This window comes from Macadamia integrifolia, chromosome 2, assembly GCF_013358625.1.
Source record: "Macadamia integrifolia cultivar HAES 741 chromosome 2, SCU_Mint_v3, whole genome shotgun sequence".
NCBI classification, from domain to species: domain Eukaryota; kingdom Viridiplantae; phylum Streptophyta; class Magnoliopsida; order Proteales; family Proteaceae; genus Macadamia; species Macadamia integrifolia.
The window spans coordinates 34,783,421-34,807,392 of NC_056558.1; the positions used below are offsets into that span (position 1 = coordinate 34,783,421).

The 23,972-nt window shown below is 36.8% G+C and overlaps 2 protein-coding genes across 11 annotated transcripts in view; one reads left to right on the forward strand and one right to left on the reverse strand.

Moving 5' to 3' along the window:
• LOC122066387 (cell division cycle protein 27 homolog B-like) overlaps positions 1-12,798 on the reverse strand; it is a 78,692-nt gene extending 65,894 nt beyond the window's left edge. For 2 of the 10 annotated variants that reach the window (XM_042630204.1, XM_042630199.1), the window contains exons 1-4: positions 12,492-12,798; positions 9,332-9,430; positions 8,482-8,554; positions 2,708-2,817 (exon numbers count right to left, since the gene is read on the reverse strand). In XM_042630204.1, the coding sequence (XP_042486138.1) occupies positions 2,708-2,817; positions 8,482-8,554; positions 9,332-9,430; positions 12,492-12,596 (387 nt within the window). In that variant the 5' untranslated portion in view covers positions 12,597-12,798. The other 8 variants (XM_042630224.1, XM_042630220.1, XM_042630214.1 and 5 more) reach the window with 8 other exon arrangements.
• A 4,904-nt stretch (positions 12,799-17,702) lies between these two features.
• Positions 17,703-19,033, forward strand: LOC122072255. The gene has a single exon (XM_042636841.1). It carries the CDS (start codon positions 17,812-17,814, stop codon positions 18,382-18,384), a length of 573 nt encoding a protein of 190 aa, XP_042492775.1. The 5' UTR covers positions 17,703-17,811; the 3' UTR covers positions 18,385-19,033.
• The last annotated feature ends 4,939 nt before the right edge of the window (positions 19,034-23,972 follow it).

Consider the following 23,972-nt stretch of genomic DNA (forward strand, 5'->3'; position numbering starts at 1 on the left):
CTGTCAGTTTAGAATGCATAATTTCACAAGCATTTTCACCACAACACAAGAGGCTTGGAGTATGCATTCAACTCTGTGGTGACTAATGGACCACTGATGTAGCAGCAAAGATGGCCAAACATTTCTGGATCGCTTGGAGCAACCAACGTGCTCTAAATCTATCCCATTCATTTCTAAGGGACAAAATTATAACATGGTAGCCCGGATTTAACTTATTTTGTGAGGCAGAACTTTGAATGTCACTGTCACTGAAATAAGAATTGCTATCGCTGCCCTCAATTAATTTATGAAAGCATGCTTAATCAGCCCTATCATCAGATATAGCATTTAGAATTCCTTGTCTTTCCAAAGCAGGTAACATCACATCCTAAAATTTGGCCAGTTCTTCTATGAGCCCCACATGAAACCAGCACTAAAGTGAAGAGGAAGTCACTTAACATGTGCAGATGAAATAATTCGGACATTGAATCTATATTTATTTTTCTTTCTAATTTTTCTGATCTTTAGTCAAGATTTATATTTTGTAATTGTTATTTCATTCAATCTGGGGTCAAATTTCATACAGAGGCTGTGATGTGGATCCAGGGTTTAAAAATCCGACTCGGATCGCACTATGGGCCCACCCATAGAACTCGATCAATCCCACAATTAATGGTGATTTCGTAATTTAGTGAAACTCAACTAACAAGAGAAGAGGAACAATGCATGAACAGGGGCCCAAGCCCCTTTCCGAGGCTTCACCTCCCTTCCCGACTCCACTAGGGCCTTCTGCCCTCTGTCACTGCACAACAGGGCCCTTGTCCTCTATTTTGTGTCACGAATCAACACCACCAGAGGCTTCCGCCCTCCCTTTTTGCCGGTATCCAACGGTACCAGGGCCTCCAGGTCCCTCCGCCTGCTCTGCTATCTGCAACAAGGGCTCCCAAGCCCGCTGCATGTCTGCATCTTGAAAAAAGGGCCTCCCAAGCCCTATACTTCATGCACCAGAGCTCCAGGCCCCTATTCCAGCCCACTGCCATGACCCGGATATGGTTGCTGCCTGCCCAGCTATTTCTTAAATATATGCTGCTGCCATATTTTTATTGGAATTCCTCAGCCACCAAATCAGTGAGTGCTCTTGGTTTCCATATTATTTTTCTCTATACACATAATGGAGAGTTCTTCTGCATCTACCAGGGGAGTTGATGGTGGTATGGTGGGTCGTATTGGAACCCATGGCCATAACCCTACTCTCTCAATTGGGCCAACAAAGTTGAATAGCACCAACTACTAGACTTGGTCACAAGCTTGTATGCTTACGACCCATGGGAACAATTTATTGGGATACTTGAGTAGTGATACTCCCAAACCGTCTGAGACTGTGGCTGCTAAGAACTGGCTAGCAAATGATGCCCTTGTAATGTCATTTTTACTGAAGTAAATGGAATCCACAATCAGCCCCAGTTTTGTTCTTTCGAACTCAGCAAGGAATTGTGGACGTTGTTAAACATACCTATGCCTCATCAAACAACTATGCTCAGATTTATGAGTTGTGTAGACAAGTTTGGGAAACTACACAGAAAGAGCTATCACTCCCTGCCTACAACTCTGCCCTTAACGACCTACGGCAACAATTGGACTTCTACCGTCTTGTTGCACTTCTTGTACTGCCAATGCCCGGTACCATTCAGACGGAGTGTGAGATAGAGTGAGTGTATGACTTCCTTACAGGATTGAACCCAGAATATGATCAGATCCATGTTAAAGTACTCAGTCGTGACAAGTTTCCCACCTTAATTGAAGCATATAATTTAGTTCAGCATAAGAGAATCGTCAGTCTCTATTCTCTAATGATGCCTGCTATTAATCCTGCTCAATTGGACCTTACCTCTACTCCTCATATTGATTCCACTAATCAATCTACTCCTGGTAAAGACCTGGTTAAGTGCGATTATTGTGGTCGTCCCCGACATACCAAAGATTCTTTTTGGAGGTTCATGGTCGACCTAAAGAGGGAGGTCGTGGTGGGAAACAAGGCAGTTCTCATTCCCAAGCTCACATGGTTGATACTTCTGATCGCACCACTGCTACACCTACTGCTACTTCACCTTTGACCTCTGATCAGTTGCTGGCTCTACAACATATGATGACTCAGATAGGCCCTGTTGCTCCTCCAACATCAGCATCTTCCACTTTCCATCTAGCCCAGTCAGGTATATTTCTTGCTTCATCTCAGAGCAATCCTTCTTGGCTGTTGGATTTTGGCGCCTTGGACCACATGTGACATGACTAGCTCCTCGACTATATTTCATACCTATAGTTCCTATTCAAGTAAAGGCAAGGCCCAAGTTGCTGATGGGGTCCCTTTCTGCTATTTCTGGTAAAGGCATTGTACCTTGCTCTCCTACTATATCTCTTCAGTTTGTTCTCCATATTACATGCAAACCATTTATGAGAAGTTTTTCTGCACAAAGCTACCCAAATTCTACCATGAGGCAAAAGGTAACTTCCAATAAACACTGGATGTCTGGATCTATAGCCATTTAAGAACTAATGCTAACTATATGTCCTCTCAACATTGTTCAATGTAATATGTGTCAAAAGAAAAGAAAGGCTGATCTTATACTTCACTCCATCTATAAAACATACCTTATAACCTGCAAAACTTAGCCTATGACGTACATTTTAGTACAACTTATATGATAATTTAAAGATTTTTCCCTGATACCTCTGCATTGGGCTGATTAGCAGGGCAAAGTGCTGCTTCAGCTTCGCTAAGAAGATCCATCTGAAAGCATGATATTGCAAACAAGTAGCGGGATTGATCCATCTGGGTTCCTTCATATTTTTAAAACCAACAATGAATGAGGATTATAAACAATAATCACCTATATTTTTTACAAATAGAAAACTAATGATGGAGATGAAATACATACATACATATATATAAAGGGTGTGTTTGGATACACAAAGAACTTTTCTATTTTTTGAAATAAAAAGCAATGTTCGGTAACATAGTATTCTTAATAGTATTTCTTGAATGATGGTATATTCTTCATGGATTTTTCGAGGATTGTACAACGATGAATAATATGACCATAAGAAGTTTTTACACTAATTTTCCATGTACTAAGAATTGGGAATCCAAAAAAATTGGGAATCATCCAACATGCATTACTGCAAATGGGTTGAAGTGGACACACCTGGTTCACATTAACTGCAGTCTATTGAGGCAGCGGGAGTGTCCAACATATGGTGCTTAGATCCACCAAAGTCAGCACAAGAGGTGATTGAGCCAGTTAAGCTCCCTTGACACCCAAGAACTTTCACATTATGGATCCAACAATGCACCCTTGGTTTGGTTACTTTTCACATTATCATAGCTAAAATATTGAAGCCACTCTAGCCACCTCGAGACCAATGTTAGAGATTCCACCACCAAGATTTCACAAAATCTCGCAAAATATTCAGTTTCGACGGGAGAAGAATCAAAATGGCATGCGATACTTAAGAAATTTCAAGTTTCGGTCAAAATTTCGCCGTTTCACTGAAATTTCGGTCATATATTTTGTTTCACCAGTATTTCGGTCAAAATGTTACTTTGCTTTTACTATGAAATTTTCATCACCAAATTTTGGGTATTTATCATATTTTTTGCAAAAAAAAAAGAAATAATAATAATAATAATAATTTTTGGGAAAGTTCATACCTTCAACTGTTGAATGTGGCCAATTCTTCACCAATACATAGCTAACGAAGTCATTGGAGTGAGGCAGAAACCCCCAGCACTGTATTCCAATAGTGTGTGATAAGTGAGGTGGCAAAATCAGACCAAAATGTTGGTTTTCCTTCATCCGCAGAGAAAAAGGGCGAAACAGGCGAAATAGCTCAAGTTCGGTCGCAATTTCGACTAGGCACATTCAAAACAAGGTATTTATAATACCATGAATCGTATCACCAAACTGATACAATATAGGGTCGAAATTTCAGCGAACCACCAATATTTTGACCAAAACTTTGTCATTTCTCTTATTTGTATATTACTTCGACTCAGCCACTTCAAAATCTCCAAAATTTCAGTGAGACTTCATTGAGTTTTTAACCATGCTCGGGAGGCCCTCGTCGCTGATTCATACCACCGCTCAAAGAGGAGGATAGCATGGAGTCCATAGACATTGACGTTAGAAGCTTTATTGACACTCTCGGAGGCTTGAATTTGGAGAGAGTGTAGTATGCTTGGGGTAAGTGACATACACCATCATATGCCACAAGAAGCACCAATTCCGACTAAGTTGGGTATAGTGTGGCTATTGATAGTTTAGCTATTCATCGTCGTTACCCTCCGAGTATGAAGGTCAGTGATACTTGTCACCTTTGTTTGGAGGGCAAAGATCCATGTTGCTGATGTGTTTAGGTGGGATAGCCCGGAGGTGTTGCATTGCCTTTGTTTAATTTCTTTTCTCTATCCATTCCCCTTTTCCCTCTTCTTTCTTTTATCTTTTACTTTGACTGATCCATGTTCAGTTGGGAAAAGGCTTAGTTGTTATTTGTATATAGCATCGTACAACGTATACTTCCAAACTCAAACTACCATTTTGGATTTTTTTTTTTTTTTTTATCTAAGGGTTCCACTAAGGATGTAAATCATTCTGAAACCAGTATCCAGTTCAGTTCCAAAGAGTATCGGGGTGATCCTGAACCTAACCAACTCCTGCCTCGGTTTTGAAAATCAGCACTTATACTGAACCTATTCGGTTGGGAAAAAGCTTAGTAGTTGTTTGTATACAGCATCGTACAACGTATACTACCAAACTAGGCTCCGTCTCAAACTACCATTAGGGTTCCACTAAGGGTGTGAATTGTTTATGAAACCGGTATTCAGTTCGATTTGCAAAGAGTGTCAGTGTGATCCTGAACCTGACCAAATCCTGCCTCGGTTTTGAAAATCAACACTCATACCGAACCTATTCGGTTCAAGCTCCTACACGGTTCATTCCAGTTTCTGTACTCAGTTTATACTACATATCTAGCATAATATATTATACTATAATATAGTAGTATTATAAAATATCATACTAATATTAGTAATATATATAATGTATTACTATTATAGTTTATTAATATACTATAATATATTCATACTATACTATTTTGATATACTATAATATATTGGTACCCAAATTCGGTTCAGTTTCGGTTCTAACTCGGTTCCTATGCTGGAACCAGAAAGTATCCAGGTCCCGCCTCAGTTCTGTTCCCCAGTTCCGATTTGTAACCAAATTCGATTCGGTTCTGACTATTCCGTCTGGATCCGATTTCGATTTTGGTTCAAATTTGGCACCATTAGGTTACTATGCCTAGAATGCCTAAAATATGGTATCTGAGAAGTTTTAGGACCTAATTTGGCTATTTAGGCCTCGAAAGCCTTCATCGAAACTTGCTGCCGAAATTGAACAAATAGTTCTAGCACGTGGTTTAAAAAAAGAAGAAAAGAGGGAGGATGAAGTTTTAGTGGATGGTAGTCCAAATAATTAGACAGTAGTTTACTGAATTCTTATGCTATGCACAATTTCTATTATATTAGCCTGCTTAGCTCAGCAGTGAGCATCGCATTTGTAATATGATGGTCATCGGTTCAATTCCGATAGGTGGCTTATATCTATTTGTTCAATTTTTTATATGACTGATAATGTCTCCTTTTAAAGGATCTTTAGACACTCCAACTACTTCTAGTAAGTGGTAGGGTGAGGTGGCAATGATAGTTGTCAAGGCGTCGCTGCCGCCTTGGCGTCCAGGTAGTTTGCCTAGGTCCTAGGCGATTATCCCCTTATTGCATTGCATGTCGCGTTATATTTTTTACTTATTTATTATTTCATTTACTTAAGATATTATTCATAAATAAGCAAATACCAATCGAATAAAAATAGTATAAACCCAGTCCAAAAATAAAAGCTTGATTTTTTGTTGAAGGGTTGATTCTCAACTTTCAAATGCTGGGTTTTTCTCAATTCTGAAAATTTTTATAAATCTTATCATGGTAAAACATTGCTAAAAACTAAAAGTAATGTAGGACTAGATTGGACACCCAACTAGACCCAAATCTGCAGGAACTTTTAGACTAAAGAACAACCAAAACCAGTCTCGAATATATAGCAAAAAATCACCCTCAAACAACAGTCCAGAATATATTCGACCACCAGAAACCACATTACAGAATGGGAATAAGAGCAGCAACAGTACTTAGAACCAAAACAGAGACTAGCTAAGAATGTTAACAATCTTCAGACTAACAGTAATTAGATTCAGCAGTCCAGAAACTTCCAGCAGCAGGCATTAACTCTACAGAATGTAATCCAGGACCTGCAGGTCACTAAAAGACGAAAAAAATGAGATTTTTTATATCTCACAATTCAGAGGTCAGAGAGGGCTCCAACTTGGGTCGAACCTAACCTGGGCAGAGGTGGATCTTCAACCAAAAAATGGGGTCATTCTGACAGCTGGAACTGACTAAACCAGCAAGGGCCGAAAGCTCTGTTTTGCAGAAAATTCTGGGCAGAAATAGAAGGAATCGTACCTGGTATTTGCAGCTCTAATAAACCTTGAAATTAAAGTAGAACTTAAAGAAAAGATAACTTGTAGCAGACCTCCTGGACTTCACGTCGCAAGGAGTCGTTGGATCGAACACCAACCCATCACTGTGATCAGACACATAGAAGTTCTTTGCAAAGAAAACAGCAGCAGCATCAAAATAGTTTTGTCAAAATCGTGGCTCATTAAAAGAGCCATCATCTTTATTTATAATGATGGGAGGGTTTACAAGTAACAGTAACTCAGAGTTTCTAAATCTGAGGTACTAAAAATTGATTACAAGAAGTTACTAAAAACTGAAAATTAGAATCTAATGAAAATAGAAACTAGTCTAGACAGAAATTAGAAACTAACAATGACTTGAAATTAGAAACTAATTCAGGACTTCAAAATAGAAACTAAATAACTAATTAGTAACCCCATCAGCAGCCCAAACCGTGGGCTGACTTCGACCAGATCTGGGTCGACCCAGTCAGCCACTTGGGTCGACCCAGTCTTGGTTCTCCTTGTGTAAACCCTTGTTGGAACTACATCAAAAAGTCCGGTAAAATAATCTTTCGTTCTTGATGTCTTTGAAATTATTTTCATTCAAGCAATTTTAACAACATTCGCCCACTTATTTTTAAATTTGACTGGTACATAACTTTATCATGACAACTCAGATTTAAGTATCTTAGACTTGTTGGAAATCTGGTTTTGTGTTATACCTAATACAAAAAGCCTCATGTAAAAAAAAAAAAAAAATCATTTGACCAGTTAAACTTATTATAGAACAAGAGCAACTCTCTAAATGTTGATTTTTTATGACTTAATGTTGATCTTTAATGATTTGATGTGGCTTAATCTTGATTTTTGATGATTTGATGTGGTTTAATGTTGATTTTTTATAATACAAGGTATATCTAGCATACTAAATAATGTTAGAAAACAGTGAAAATAAAAAATAACATGTGTTCACCTTAAGGCAGGCGCCTTGTCGCCTAAGCAATTAGGTAGCCCTCCCAACACCTTGGCGTTGTGACAACTATAGTGGCAATTCCAACCATTATATAAGAAATGGTCTGGACCAAGCACATAATTTCAGACTCAAATTCAATAATATACCCTTCCATGTATTAGTACCTTCCTTGTATTTTTGTGTTGTCTATATATTAGCAAGCACCCTCTTGTAGACCTAGATATTTTAGAGCCCCATGTTGCCATTTGGTTTGGGGCAGATCCACAAGGAATTGACGCAGTGACTTGCTGAGATAATAGAAATCATAAGACATGGAAGACACAGTTCCCTCTTTTGCCTTTAATCTATATGTCATGTCTGAACTGCAATCTATAAAAATACCCTCACAAACCCACATGCATTTTAAAATCCCCCAATGTAAAACTAAAAACTGTTTCCCCAAAAGCTTCCTTTTTATTTAGTTATGGGATTTCTTTTAAACAATCACCTAACCAAATATTGTTTTCCACCAGGATACTGTTTTTAGGCTTAGTAACCAAAAAAACACTTTTACCCAACCAGAGCCTCAAAAGCTTTTATTAATTGTCACAATCGTAAGTGACTATTGATATCCATCACAACTTGCCATGTGCCAATCATGTTACAGCCCATGTGATAGAGGACCCAATCACACCTCACTGGTCAAGATTCAACCCCAAACAAGAAAAAAGTGTCTTAAAGTGAGCTAAGAATTACAAAAAATAAAAATAAAAAATTATAAGAATTCAACAAGACTCCATTGTTACGAGTATTGTAATTTTATGGCACAGTAGACTCACTTTATAACCACTTTGTCTGCCTGTTTTGGGTTGAAGTTTGACCGAGTTACTCTATAACATGGAACCACCCACATTTGTCGATGTCTGACACATGGGTAGGAAGCTTGACCTTGTGGGAAACTAATGTGAGGAAAGTACCTTTCAATACTTGGTATGCACAGTAAGCTTGATTCCTATGCAAATAACAACTAGCCAATAGTTGCAAATTCAACTGCAATTAAGAGTAAATTTTGAAGTCAATTTAACGAAAGAAATCTGAAATGACACAACAAAGGGAGTTAGCACCAGGAATAGAAAAAGAAATCAGATTTTAACATAATACAGCACTGGAGATGAATAAGCAGCAAGACAGTGATCATTATCAAATTCAAATTGAAAGAACGGCTATATATAATACATTATATAGACTTCCCCTGCCCCACAGTTCCCTCTCCAAAAGGATGAATACAGTAACCAAATCTGTTCATTTAATTTTAGGCTCACATAATAAAGATTAGACCACAAATTGCGTTGAACGCAAGCAATTCAAATTGTCAAAGGTGTAAACATAAACAATGCTACCTCACTTATCACTTCAACAAGCAGACTTAATTGGAAATTACAAAAACAGAGGGTGAAACTAAAGCAAAGTTGTAGCTTGAGCATCTAAGGCAGAGTGTCCTCTATAATCATCCCAGACCTATTTTCCAACAATTGAAATACCAGTCTGAGCATAAAAAAAATGCTGGTAATGCAGAATGACTCCTTCGAATCATTGGTAACTCACTTGTTCAAGCAACTAAAAGGAAAAGATGATATCTTGAAATCACCGTATTTTGTTACCCACCAACAGAGAAGGCAAAAGGAAAATAAAAAAGCTCATCACCCTATCCCCAACAAAGGTAAATAACATGCACTGAGAGACTTTACAAGACAAGAAAAATATTTATGCTCAAAATCCCTACACAAGCCACACATTCCAGGTCAAGGCTGGGTGCATTCTACTGACTTCTTCTTGGTTGCCCAGCATTACATTCTGCCATGTATATGCAGTCTTTTCCTTCCTCCCCCACATTCCGTACCAAAATTCACTCTTCCAAGGGAAACACTAGCAAAAAAAACAGTTGGTTCAGCCATCATCAGGCCATTGATCTTAAGTGACAACCCATATCAATGCATATGCATGCTAAAAATACGGTCAATATGCTCTCCCTTACTCAGTATATTTTAAGAGACTAGAGTTCCATCCACTTCCATGATCAACTACCTGCAACACCATCTACAGATTTACCAACAACATATATCTCTCGACCTACTCTTGAAAATAAAAATTTTCCATTCATAATTGGCTGTATGAGAAAAGGGCCTCAAGGACAGCCCATCTTACCTTCATGATTCAGAAGTCATGTTTCTCCATGATAGTTCCTATCATGCTCATTAAAAGTAACAACTACCTCACACATGTCCTACAGTTTACAGACAATGATAAAGGACATTATGATGTGAACAGATCAAAAGGTTTGTTCTTAAGTGCATTACTTTACATGGTGTTAGGTTTAATCAAAGGAGAGATGACACAGCACTCAGGTATTGACATTAGATGCCCACTGCTTGAACTTCAAAGATCATAATGATTTATTTAATCAGCACTCCACTAGTCAAGTTTTCATGGGTGTACACCATAGTTGTCAAGGCGTCGCCTAGGATACAACTAGGCGTCCAGGCGATTTACCTAGGGCCTAGGTGACAGCCGCCTTGTTGCACTGCATGTCGCCTTATGTTTCGGCACTTATTTATGCCAAATATCATTCAAGTAAATATTTACTTAAGATATTATTCATAAATAAGCAAATACCCCCTATTTGAATCCAATAAAAATAGTTTAAAAATCAAATTCTAAAAGGATAAAAAGTCAACCCTCCAGTCCAAGAACAAAAACTAGATTTTGGTAATAGGGACGATTTTCAACTTTTAAATGCTAGGGTTTTTCTCAATTATGAAAATTTTATAAATTCTATCATGTTAAAACATTGCTAAAAACCAAAAGTCCGGTAAAATAATATTTTGTTTTGATATTCATAAAATTATTTTCATTCAAGCAATTTTAACAGTATTCGCGCACTTAAAAGTATGTATTACTTCCCTTTCAACTGCCTGTTAAGCCATACAGGCGATTTTAACAGTATTCGTGCACTTAAAAGTAAGTTTGACTGAAGCATAACTTTGTCATTGCAACTCAGATTTAAGTAATCTTAGACTTGTTAGAAAGTTGGCTTTATGTTATAACTAATACAAAAAGTCTCATGTAAAAATAAAATCATTTGACCAGTCAAACTTATTATAGAATAAGAGCATTTCTCTAAATGTTGATTTTTTATAACTTAATATGACTTAATGTTAATTTTTTATGATTTGATGTGGCTAAATGTTGATTTTTAATGACCTGATGTGGTTTAATCTTGATTTTTTATGATACAAGGTATATATAACTTACTAAATAATGTTAGAAAATAGGAAAAATAAAAAATAACACTTGTTCGCCTAGTTCGCCTTAAGGCGAGCGCCTTCTCGCCTAAGCGCTTAGACAACCCTCCACCGCCTTGGTTCGCCTTGGCGCCGTGACAACTATGGTGTACACAATAGTAACGTCAAATACCTAAGGTTGAAAATAGCATCCTCCTTGCCCCATTATTTGCAAAACCTCCAATTCGGCCCTAACCTCCTTTATGGTCATAAAGAACTTTTATATCCTTTAATGATTATATATGGTCAACAGGGGCTGTCAAATACTCACAGAAGCACCTTGAAATTCATAAAACATCAAGTGCATGAGAAGGGGAAAAAACATAAGATGAATAGAAGTATAGAACCATAAATAGATGCACCAGAAATAACTTAAAAAGTAGCACAAACAGGTTATTAGATGAAGGAGAGCTGACTGACATGTTCAGAAATAACTTAAAAAGTAGCACAAACAGGTTATTAGATGAAGGAGAGCTGACTGACATGTTCTGGCCATACGCAGAAGACAAAATGGATACACAAGTGAGAAAATATGTAGTGGCAGGCTCAAGGTGTTAGAAAGACAACCGAGAGCCAAAAATGACTTTGGTTAAGCAGCAAGCAACAACATTATGCTTATGACTCACCAGAAGATGTGACCTGGAAGAGAATGCAACAGTGGAACAGAAGCCACCTAGCAAAAACCTAGTAGTTGGGAAAAGGTTCGAATGCACTGAGTTGGCTTTGATTTTACAATAATGCTAGCAGTTAAGAGATTTGGCCACATAATTAACAATACCATACATCCATCAAATGGTATTATTGTAAAATTACAGTAGACATTCATATATTGCTGTTGGAGTGGATTACCCTAACTCATGAATCAATTACTTGTTTCTTTGAGCACTTGGCAGCTGGTGATTGCAGCTCTCTATTACAATTAGAAAGACAAGTTCTATAAAATCCTTACAGTGATCGTGTTCTCTAACGTTTATAAGTTCATAATTTATGCTTTAAGTTGAACATCAAGTTAGTATGTATACTTCTAGACCAGCTATCATTCAGAAACCCCACTTCTCAGCTACAAACCCACCGTCCCACAAACAACTCCGTTTACTCCTTCCATGCTTACAATGTAACCATTAATCATCCAAGCGTCCCAAATAATCCATAGAAAAAAAAAAAAAAATTTCTTCTTAGGGTAGTGGGGGTACATTTCATTTCCAATTTTCCATGGCCTTTTTGTTTCACTACATCTCACATTTGAAATGCTAGAGAGTTTCAACAAGTAAACCATACTCCTAATCACTAACCCAGGTCTTGCTTAACCAATATAAAACTTACTAGTAGTGAGTTTCAGCACTACCACTTCAGTATGAAATCGGCCAAATTTTGTCTCCTAATTATGATGAACTTTTAATCATTTAATCAACAATACAAGAGAAAATCCAAAATAAGTGCTATAACATTAAAAGGGAAAGACGAAACTTCAACACTTCGGAACGAACGAAAAACATAAATAGATAAATAAAACCCTCATAAAGAAGTTATTAGAAACAGCTAAGCCAAAACAGAAAGCTCCGCCAACTATATTGCTGAACAAGGGCGAATGCGTTCCCAGGGAAATACATAAGAGCAAAAAGAAGGAAGAAAAATTAGGTACAGACCTCTGATGGAAACTCTGCACATAGGCGCTCGCAAAGAAAAATGGCGTTTCCGGACATGAAATGACTAAGACTGCTCTGCACACAGTCAATGAGTAGGGTTTCCATGGCTTCAGAGAGGATAGAGGAAGGGAGAGGGAGAGCGCCTCGAACCAGTCGATTTGGGTTTATGAGGGTTTGAAAATTGAAAGCAGCACTCTAACGGAAACTTTTGCAGAACAAATTTAAAAACAAAACAAAAAGTTGTACCCTTCACCCTCGGTGAAGAGATTCCCTACCTCAATCTTTCATGAATCGGAATTCGAAAACCAGGGTATGAAGGACTTCATACGATAAGGGCGGACTTTGTTGACCGTTGATTTCCGATAAAGAAAAAATGTTTGCCTTACGCTGTGTTTGATAGCCAAGAGAACAAAAACTAAATCTAGAAACGGGAAGAAAAGAAATGAAAAGAATAGAAAAAAATAAAAATGTATATTTAGCTATCAGAAGCAAGGAAAATAAAAAATTTTATATTTTTTTATGTTTTTTTGTATTTTTTTCTAGGATTTTTTTAAGATGAACTTTGAATTTCAAAAAAGAATCTTCTCTTGATACTGGACATTATGCAATGCACAAAAAGAGAATTTTTTAAATTAAAAAAAGTACAATTTTCTTTTCTTTTTTTCTCTTGACTTTACCAAACACAACCTTAATGCAAAGCACATTGAAAACTACTTATAGGTTGTGTTTGTTTAGCAAGAAAATAATAAAATAGAAAGGGTTCATTTTTTTTAAAATCACAATAGAAGAGGAATTCCTGCACAGATAGAGAATTGAACCTAGGACTAAGCACCTATTCACACAATCCCTAATTTGTTCTAACTATCTGGACAACCCATGAATGGATAATCATCGGTCACATCACTTGTACTTACCCTATTTTAAATGAGGTTATTTTTATGATTCCAATCTTCTCTCCTCCCTCTCGTTGTTACCTTGTTTCAAAATGGACTCTCGCCTCTTATTCCAACATCCCCCTCTTTTACCTCCACTAGTAGTTCAATGAGTCATGGATCTCCGATGGGGAAATTTTGTTCTACTTTCTTCAAAATTATAAATTAATTGGACATAATGGTTCCTCCCTTACCTCTCTTTTTTTCACCTTCCTGTTTGTTCAATAGAGCTATGGCATAGTTGTTCAAAGGACTATCAATATTGGGATATGCAAATTTATAGAGAATACTTGTCCTGTTTTTAATAAAACTTTGCCAAAACTTTCAGGTTGTGGGTTGGAATTATAGGGGTTGGGGGCTTGGAAAGTAGGTTGGGATGAAGAGAGGGAGTATTGCAAGGCTGGAATAGGCAGGGTAGGGTGAGGTGAGGTGAGGTGAGGTGAGGTGAGGTGGGGTTAGGTCAATTTTAGAAGTGGTTTTCTATTGCCACCAATAAAGGTCTACAGTATTGGGGGTGGCTTATGAGTTTTTTTGGTGAATAATTAATATATGAAAAATCTTTCAATTCCTACCTAATACTTTCTTCTTCAAATAAATCTTTCAATTCCTAATCACTACCTATGTTGAAATTTCTTTGAGAGTGTTGAACATTTGTTCTTTGATTGTCGTTTCTCAAATTCTGCATGATAATTCAACGTAACTAATGGAAATATTGCTATAGCTAAAAGTAAACTATTTAGACTTGATTTAAACCCTATCCAAATAACCACCTCTATTGGAAAGAAACACAGTTTGTAGGAAAAATTACCCCTAAGCATTTGCAAGGGCTCTTTTAGTGCAGTTCTTACAATAGTTGTGTTATCGCCCATAAAGACTATTTAACGGTGGTCTGCTACTGTTGCAAAACTTATATTTTATGTAATGTTTATGAATTTTAATTTAAATAAGGGTTTCTTGGATTGTCCTCTTACAAAGCATAAACTACCCTAGAAAAATGTCATGCGAAAAATCAAATTGGGCCAAATTTTATTGACAAGTAAATCCCTAGGTCTCTCTCCCACATGTGAACTTTTAGCACAATTGAAAAAATTTCCAAGCAATAACATAAAGCTTTAAAAATCTAGGACCACCATAAGTGAGTAACAATATTAGAGGAGCTTAAGTGTAAATGGACCTACATGGAAATACATGTTAATACGTAAGAAGATGTTTGATTGAATTAGGCTCTAGAATTTGACATGTGTCTATTCAAACCATACCCCCTGTCTAATAATAGGTTTTTCACATCATCTATCCACATAGCTAAAAGTGGTGGATTGCTTAGAAAGACCTTCTAAACTGGGTGTGTGAAGGAAATTTTTTTCATAAATTGGTAGTCATTCACTTCCAGAAACGACATTTCATGTCAATAACAGAATTTTTTATTTCTGTACCAAAATGTTGTTTTAAAACAAACAAATGGCATTTGGTGAACCTATTTCAGGAACGATTACCCTAGTTTTCACTTTTTTTGTTTTTTCAACGAAATGGAAATGATGAAGCAAGGTTTTGCTGTTCCATCATTATTTGTTTCTAGCGTATTTTTCTTTTTCTTTTTCGTTAAAAAAAAAAAAAGGAAAAACATTAAGTTGACACCAAACGCTTTATTCCGTTTTTTTGTTCCATAGAATGAAAAACGCCAAAAACATTTTTCTGAATGACTACCAAACGCAGACTAAATAGAGAAACTGTTCTTTTCCTTACCCCTTCCTTGATGGCTCATCCTTAATTTTGAGCCACATTAAGGTCTCCTTTGTTCAAATTGACCATTGAATGGGAATCCCTCAAGGGTGTCAATCTTGGATCATAAGCGATTAATCGGACTAGAATCAATCAACAATAACCAAAACTGATAATTGGTAAATTGGTCTGGTCTTGACCATTATAGAATCAGAACCAGACCGAACTGATTAGCGGCCAATTACAGGGGGTTTATATATGGGTGAGTTAGGTTTTTCACTCACTATTGACTCTCATAGGTTCTAAGAACTCATGTTAAAAATAGGCCATTGAATTCACAAGGAAAATTTCATACATTTTTGTCTAATTTTATTATATATTGTGTATGGATTTAATATGTCGGCAAAAAAAATATATATCTTTGAGCTTAATTGACTGGTGATTTGATGCTTGGACCAATTAGGTGGGATCGATTGGTGATTGCTTTTGCTTCCAAGGTATTTATTGGATACATTAATTGGTACCATTCTAATCCTACCTTTAAATTCTTCCTTCCATAGAGTCCAGGGACCAGAGAATGATCCCACGGTTGGGAGGACCTTGACACATGTTTCAAGGTCACCCTAGTTGTATGATCACTCTTTGGTCCCTGAGCTCTATGGAAAAGAATCATATTTGAACCCTCGACTAGAACTTGCAGAACTGATTCATCAGAAGTACTATTGTACCAATTGACACCTCCCCTTAAATTATCCATGCCTTAAAATTTTGGACTACAATGTTATAGACTTCCATACTTGTATATTCTACATGGAAAAGTAGATTAAGCTAATTTTTTTTAAATAGATAAATGAAGATGTGGGCAGTACAAATAAATTTTAGGACACATTAAAGATGTCATTGAAGAGATTTGGATCATCAAAAAAGTGCTTTACCTTAAGGAACACTATCAACTTGGATCCAGCTCCTCTTTATATATAGAGCCTAGGGACCTGAGAGTGATCCTAGGGCTAGGGTGACCTAGAATGCGTGCTTGGATCCTTCCAGCCCTAGGATCACTCTATGATCATGGGGTCTATGTATTGGAATCCTATCCCTGTCAACATACTCATACCCCCTTTTTTTTTTATATTCATTAATGTCAAATCACAGTCATCTTAACTTATTTAAAATCTCAAAGGTGGCAATCCTGTGTCTTAGGGTTTAGTTTTAAATTGAAAATATTTGTGTGGCTATCTGTTGTTCACCTTTGCTTTCATCACATGAGAAAGTATAACAACAACACTGTTATAAGGTTGTGACTCATCAGGGGGTCTCTGTTTGGAAGGTAAGACAGTTAGGATTCTCTGGTGAACTTAAGAAGCCATAATCCATCTCCCTTTCTCTGTTGAATTAAACCCACATATATGGAAATATCATCTTCATTGAAATCGATAGAACCAGTGAACCACCTTTCCTCCATCCAAGAAATCTGTGATTAATTAAGCTATCATTTTCTTTTCTTTGAAGATATGTGACTCTTAAGTGTACCAAGTTTCTTACATTTTCCCACCACCTCTCATTTTTCTTCTTCTATTATGTACTTCTCGTGATCTAATTTAGGGGTTCTTTTGATCTTTTTGTTCTATGGTTGAGGAACAATCACATATGAAGCTATCCTTTTCCATTAAGCTTCCCCCTATTATTAAAGTAAAAAAGAGAGCTACAATTGTCATATGGCTGCAATGGCCCAAACGTGAAAGATCCATCCGGTTTCAATTTTAGCCATCTAAAACATTTTTAACTCAAAAAAGCTAACAATAATTCTCTCACTTTTTTGCATTTCTGGTGAACAGGGCTGAACTTCCTCTTCCTCTAAAAAATAAGAAAAAAAAAAAAAAGTTTGGTCCCATGATCTCATTCCAAGGATGCACAAAACAAATAAATAAAAAATCGTATGGTTCCATGTTCTCATCGGCAGACACAAGGTCACACGAGATTATTACTCTATTTTTTGTGAAATAAAAAATTTCATTCATGTTAATGCTCTTGACCACAGTCTCATTGGCCCCTATGCTAATGTAGGGGCCATGCGACCAGGGAATGATCTTTTGCCCTAAGTAAATTAGGGCAAAGGATCGGAGTCCAGATTCTCTCTTTACATAGGGACCATCCCCACCTAAGATCCACCGTCTATACCCCATGAACGATGGATCTACGGGGCTGCATATAGCCTAACCTTTCTCACAGGGAGGGTAAAATGACTGCCTTGACCCTTCTTCTCCTTGGCACCCGTGCTGATGCAGGACCCACACAACCCAATAGTAATTTTTTTTCCCATAATTTTTTTTCTTCAATAATTGGAGGTGATAAGTTGCTATATTTTGTGACTATCTCAAAAAAATTTGTTGCTTTTAGGTTTTAGGTTCAATCATCTGATCATGAAAAATCTAGGGCATTCATGAGTTTTCTTTTTTATGCATTCATTACATGCACGAGAGTTTCTAGGGTCCACTAGTATATGTCAATCCTTTGCTTCCAAAAAGGTTGTGCTGAAATGATATAAATTAGGGTTTAGGGACTCACAACTTCTTCTCACAAGAGATAACAATATCATCTGTCCACACTTCAACTTCAAGTCCTTCATAGTTCCTAAAAACTTAAGAGGGGTTTTCTCAAGTTTGTGATTCATGGCACCAAACGGTGACACACTTGTTACTTCCTATTCAAGGACTAACAACTTAGGAACCAAGCCAGCAAGGCTGTCCATGGAAAGCCTGCAAAGGACTCTTTCCGACATCTCCTTCGACCTAAGCAAAGAAGCAATCGATTTAAAGCTCCCGACGATCACTGAAGTAGAGGATGCAAAGTGTGAGTGTTGCGGTATGAGCGAAGAGTATACGCCGGAGTACGTTCAGCGCGTTCGCGATAAATTCTCCGGTAAGTGGATTTGCGGGTTATGCTCGGAGGCAGTGAAGGAAGAGGTGGAGAAGAATGGAGGGAGTGGAGAAGAAGCTTTGAAGTCTCACATGAATGTGTGTGTGAGGTTCAATAGAATTGGTAAGAGGTACCCAGCTTTGTTCCAGGCTGATGCCATGAAAGACATATTGAAGAAGAGTACAGGGTTAGATGGGAGAGGAATTAGGGCTAAGTCAATTAGTCCTAGGGATAGGGGAGGTGTAAAGAAGGGTGGGATTGCAAGGAGCTCAAGTTGTATTCCAGCCATTACTAAGGAGATGACTGAGCAGAAACCAGTGAAATGAGTTACTAAAAGGCAGGGTTGTGGCCATGTGGGGCTTTATGGGATCTTGAATCCAAAAAGAGTCCTCCTTGAGAGTAACCTGGTCTTCAAATCTTCATCATCACCTCCTCTCTGTCAGTTTTGTTTGTTGACAAGTCAACTTCTATAATTATGAGTCTTTTTATTACCCTTTTATCTAGGGCTATCTCTTGGAATAACTCCAACCCCCTTAGTATATTTCCTGGATGATTTGAACACTCTTTTTTGAACCTGTAATCTGGTTTTCATGATCAACCCTTGCAGTTTTCCCTCTAGGGTTTTTCGTCGGGTTGGTCCAGAGACACTCACCCCCTTTATATATGATAGTTTCTCTCTCTCTCTCTCTCTCTCTCTCTCTCTCTCTCTCTCTCTCTCTCTCTCTCTCTCTCTCTCTCTCTCTCATGGAAGATAATATGACTGAAATCTCCAATTCTGACCCTATGCCCCAGGCACCCCAAGGACAATAATCTATGTATCAAGATGACATGTTTTCATGTTTGATCAATGTACATGTGAGTGTTGATAATTAGAACGCTCACTACAAAGGCCTCTTTTTGCATGTGCCTTTGATTTAAGTTTGACATAAATTATGTTGGTTATCCGCAATAATTTAATGGAATTATATTGTATTTCTTTTTTCCTTCTGATCACTAAGACAAGGCAGGATCTCATCATGCTACACCAAGGGCTAAACTTTTACATAGAAAGCTCCACCTTTGTTTCAATTTTCCAAGACGCTGTACTGTGTTGTCAACAAGTGATTTTTTTTTTTGGGCTAAAGGTCAACATAAGTATGTATTACTATGTATAAAGATGTAAAGGATTAACGTCTCATATTCTCAGAAGAGAAAAATTACAAATTTTACTTAAACTCCACCTTCGGTGCATCCATTATTAGCGAATAAGACAAATCAAAAGGAAAATCTCTTAATGACTCAAGGTTCCACCTTCAACATGACTATCAACATAATCTCAAGAAAAAGACTTTGCCAGGGACAATTTATAGCTCTTAATATTCAAATCTGAGCTGTGATCTTTCCTGGGAGTCCCAAAAGATGTCATGGTGGAAAAAAAATGGGCTGGTTGGCCATTTATATAAGATGGTTGAAGGAAGGCACTCTTCTTTGCTAATAAGTTAGTCAGTGGGTTCGATTCCCTATAACAATGTGTGATCTTCCAAGAAATTAAAGATAAATACTGATTAATATGAGGCAACGTTGTCAAACTTGGAGCTAGGGTAGTTGGTGAGCAATGAACTTGGTATGAGCTGTAAACTCGGATGTCTTGAGTATGACTCCCACTAGGCACACCTTTGGCCACTCACACGGCGGTGTTTATTGCTCTTCACTGCTTTCAGTGAAAGTTGAATGGTTCTCAATCAACCCCGGTATGACCTGATCCACGTGGTTGTGGGGTCAGTATGGGCCCACGGGACTAGTCAGGCCAAAGGCCTGGACCAGTCGTTAGCACACACAAAAAAAAAAAAAAAAAAAAATGGCAACGCTATCAAAAAATCCAAGGAATGGTTCCATTCATAACACAGACACATGAGAGGTACAACTAATTAAGGATTCTCTCTTCCACCACATGAAAAGACCCCTCTATTGTCAAAAAATTTTTTTTCTTTTGCTAGAGATAAAAAATTGTATTAAAAAACAGAGAGAAAGAAAATACAACTCAACCAAAAAAATTTATAAACCCCCACCTTTGGCCTGGCCATCAGTAGGGGAGAATAAATCAAGAAAAATTAACATAAATGAAACTGAGGTCTCGAATCAGCATCACGCGCAATTTCAGATTTGATATGAGAAAAAAAATATATATTTATCTCCGAGGATCCCGATTTTGCAGCATCCTTGGCAAGGAAATCTGCCACACCATTAGCTTCACGAAAGTAGTGAAAGATTAAAGCTTCCCTCTATTGTCGATTGTTTTGGCCATTGGGATCATAATGACATCAAAGCTTCTTAGAAAAAGAACACTCCATGAGAATATGATTAAAGCTTTCCCTCTTCTGCAAACATAGATCACATCTCAAGGCAAGGGAACTCTTTTATGAACAATTGCATCATCTATAGATAACCTCTTATTCATCATCTATAGATTTAATAGAGAAAATACCCGTATGATCAAATTAATAGTTTCCAAATAAAGTGTAAGACTTTGGTAGTAAAATTATTAAATAGATTTCTATCCAATCCTGAGCTCTCTGCTATGGACAAGTCTCCAATCCATCTATCTATCCAGAAATTGATTTTGGTTCCATTCTCAATAATTCATATCTCATTAGCAAAAACAAAGTCCCAAGCCTCCTTGAATCTTGACAAAATAGAAGATGATGGAGTAAACCTCTTTAAGGAACTATCTTCATTCAAATACCTTGCTTGCATATACATGCCAAGATATGAAAAATCTGATATGATAGACCAACAAAGTTTAAACATCAATACTTTATTAACACTTAGAGCCGCCAAATTCCTAAACCACCCTCCTCTTTGATGTTACATACTGTGTCCCACAGTTTGGATAATCTTGTCCCCACCTCACATAAAGTTACACATTCATCTCTCCATCAACTTAATCAACGAATAAGGCCACCAATATATTGAAAATCTATGAATTAGGTTGTTGCGATTATGGATTGGATGTCTAATTATCCAGGCGGTAACATGAAGATATTATTCCCTTTTTAAGGAGAGGATTAAATTTATTTTGTGATAATGTTCAATTATTTAGATACAAGATTAGTAGCATATCTCAAGGCAATCCCTAGCCCAGTCCAATGTTGCATTGTGATGGAATGGATCTAGATATTTGGGCTTCTCTTATGGCCCAGTTAAACCAAAGACCATGGGTGGGGTCGACTTCAAAGTTCAAACATGAACAAATGTTGTTAGTTACAACTTACAACTTACAACTTACAACTACTAAAACCCTATAGGGGTTTTGATCTTCAGCACCTGGTAAAGGAAATTTGGATCAAGATGCCTAATCTTCCTTCAAGCCCAGAATGGGAAAATTTCTTTAATGGGCTTATATATATATATATACATGTAAACGTTAGGTTCTCAATTGGGTCGAGTATTCTGGCACATTTTTCAGCCCAGCATGTATGGGAATTTTTTTTTTTTTTTAACATTGTATATGCATGTTAAATATATTACTTAGTTTAAAGGAATATTGATTTTTCTATATACTATTTTCTAAATATTTGTATTGATGAAAAAGTATCACCAAAATATTTTGAAAAATTACGAAAACAACAAAAGATTTCATTTTATAACCAAACCTAAATGGCTTTGGAAAATAAATTTACAACTAGGAATAATTCATTATTAGTCTTTATAGTCTTGTACCTTCGTAGTGAGGTTTCATGGGGTTTAGGTTTCATGATTGAGGAATATAATGTTTCAAAATGCTGAAAAATAAGAAGATGAAGATATATATATATATATATATATGTGTGTGTGTGTGTGTGTGTGTGTGTGTGTGTGTGTATGTGTGATGGCTAGGTCATATTTAGATCTCCCCTCTCCCTAAATGGAGAGAGTAATGACAAAGGCTAATGGCAATAAATATTCATTGTTGATAGGTTATCATGTTACGGTCCTGGAAGAACTCAACCCCATAAACCGACTTACAAGGTGAGAGAACCAAAGACCATATCAACCCACATCAATTTCTATAAGAAATCGATATATAGAAATCGATGTGGGATCAGCCCCCATAAGCTGATATGGGATCATAACATATCATGACTCTTAATTTAAATTTAAGTTGATAGACAATATTGGATTTATTATTATTATTATTATTATTACTATTATTATTTTGTTATTGATGTTATTAAGGTAGAAGCCAAAACCTTTGGTAGTACCCATAATATTATGACCAGCCATGGGGTGTACATGTGGTAAAGGGTCTTGCAGATGTCTCCATGATATTTAGGAGTCAGCCATAAGGTTATAGGCATGTCTTTTAACAGTTCTGTGTTCATTATATAACCTTTTTATGGTAATTTTGTAATGAGTTATGATATTTTTGGGTTAAATGTTGAATCACTTTAATTTCCTTATTAGGCTAAAAAGATCCTCTCCAATAGAAACGTGTATCCTATTAGACAACCACGACCTTTTTTCTATTTTTTTCTCATCTATCTTTTTTTTCCTCGGTCCTTAATGTGTCATGACATTTTACTAATGACATGAATGTCAAGTCCTTTATCACATGCATGTACTAATGTACTACCATGTGGCTGATTATGATGAGTTCTACTTCATATGGTTAAGATTAGAGTAGACCTAACAGTTAATATCTGTATAAAAAAGGACCTAATAATTAATTGGGAGGAGGTTATGTGTGATGCTGATTTTTCTAAAACTAATGGCTCAATCAATGAAAGGGATGGAATGAAAAAGAAATAGGGGACTTTTCCGAAGGAAGGAGGAGAAGATAGGCACAAATTTAAATATACCCCTAACCTAGTATACCCAGCATTTTTTCTAATTAATATCAAAAAAATTTTTTTTTTTGAGGCAAAAGAGCCACTATGTGCATAACTATCCTTTGTGCGCACACAAAGTCATCATGTGATACACAAGTAAATGGGACATTTATTGATATCCATCAATGCACATTACACATCATGCATGTATTCAAATATTAGAAAACTTTACCCCAAAAAAAAAAAACCCAAACGCTACTAAGAGTCTACCACTAGCGGCATTAAAATGTCGAGATTTAGTGTCATTAGTTAAGGGGAAAGAAGCCTGAAAGGTAACATTTGCCCTTGCGCCCTGATGCAAGGGGTAAAATGACCTCCCCACTCTTCAAGAAAGATAAAAATTCTACCACTATCGATACTTCCATGTGTATTCCTACTGGCCTCATTGCCTCTCGGGAATCCTCTCCCAGTAATTTATTATATCTGTTAAAATTAAATCTCGTAAAATGCTGCCATTACACAATCCTAGTGCAGCAGCCACGCTGCCTCTCCGGAATCCTCTCACAATAATTTGTTGTATCTGTTAAATTCAAGTCTCATAAAACACTGCTATTACACAATTTATTGGAGTATTAATCGTAATTTTCATCTTATTTAGGGAGAAGATATATGTTACAAGAAAACACATAATAATTAATGGGAAACGTGTCTCTGAGCCTACAACATACTGTACGCTCAGAGACATTTGAATATTATATTTATTTTATGTAAAAATATATAAATAAATTATTTACGTGTCTAGGTATACAGTAAGTTGTAGGCTCAGGGAACCTTGTCCATAACCCATTTAGTGAAAACTTACTTACACTTAGGGCCCGTTTGATAACGTTTCTGTCGTTTCTATTTCAAGAAACCGCAGAAACATAAATTTTCGTTTCTAGAAACAGAAACGGAATTGAAGGTGTTTGATAAGTCATGTTTTTAGAAGTCGATAGTAACCAATGAAAGAATGGCCACAAGTCGTTTCTAGAAACGGCGAAACAAGTTCAACTTGTTTCGCCTGGGTCGTTTCTTGAACCACAAATAAGTAAAAATTTTTATTTCTATTTCTGAAAATAAGTGAAACG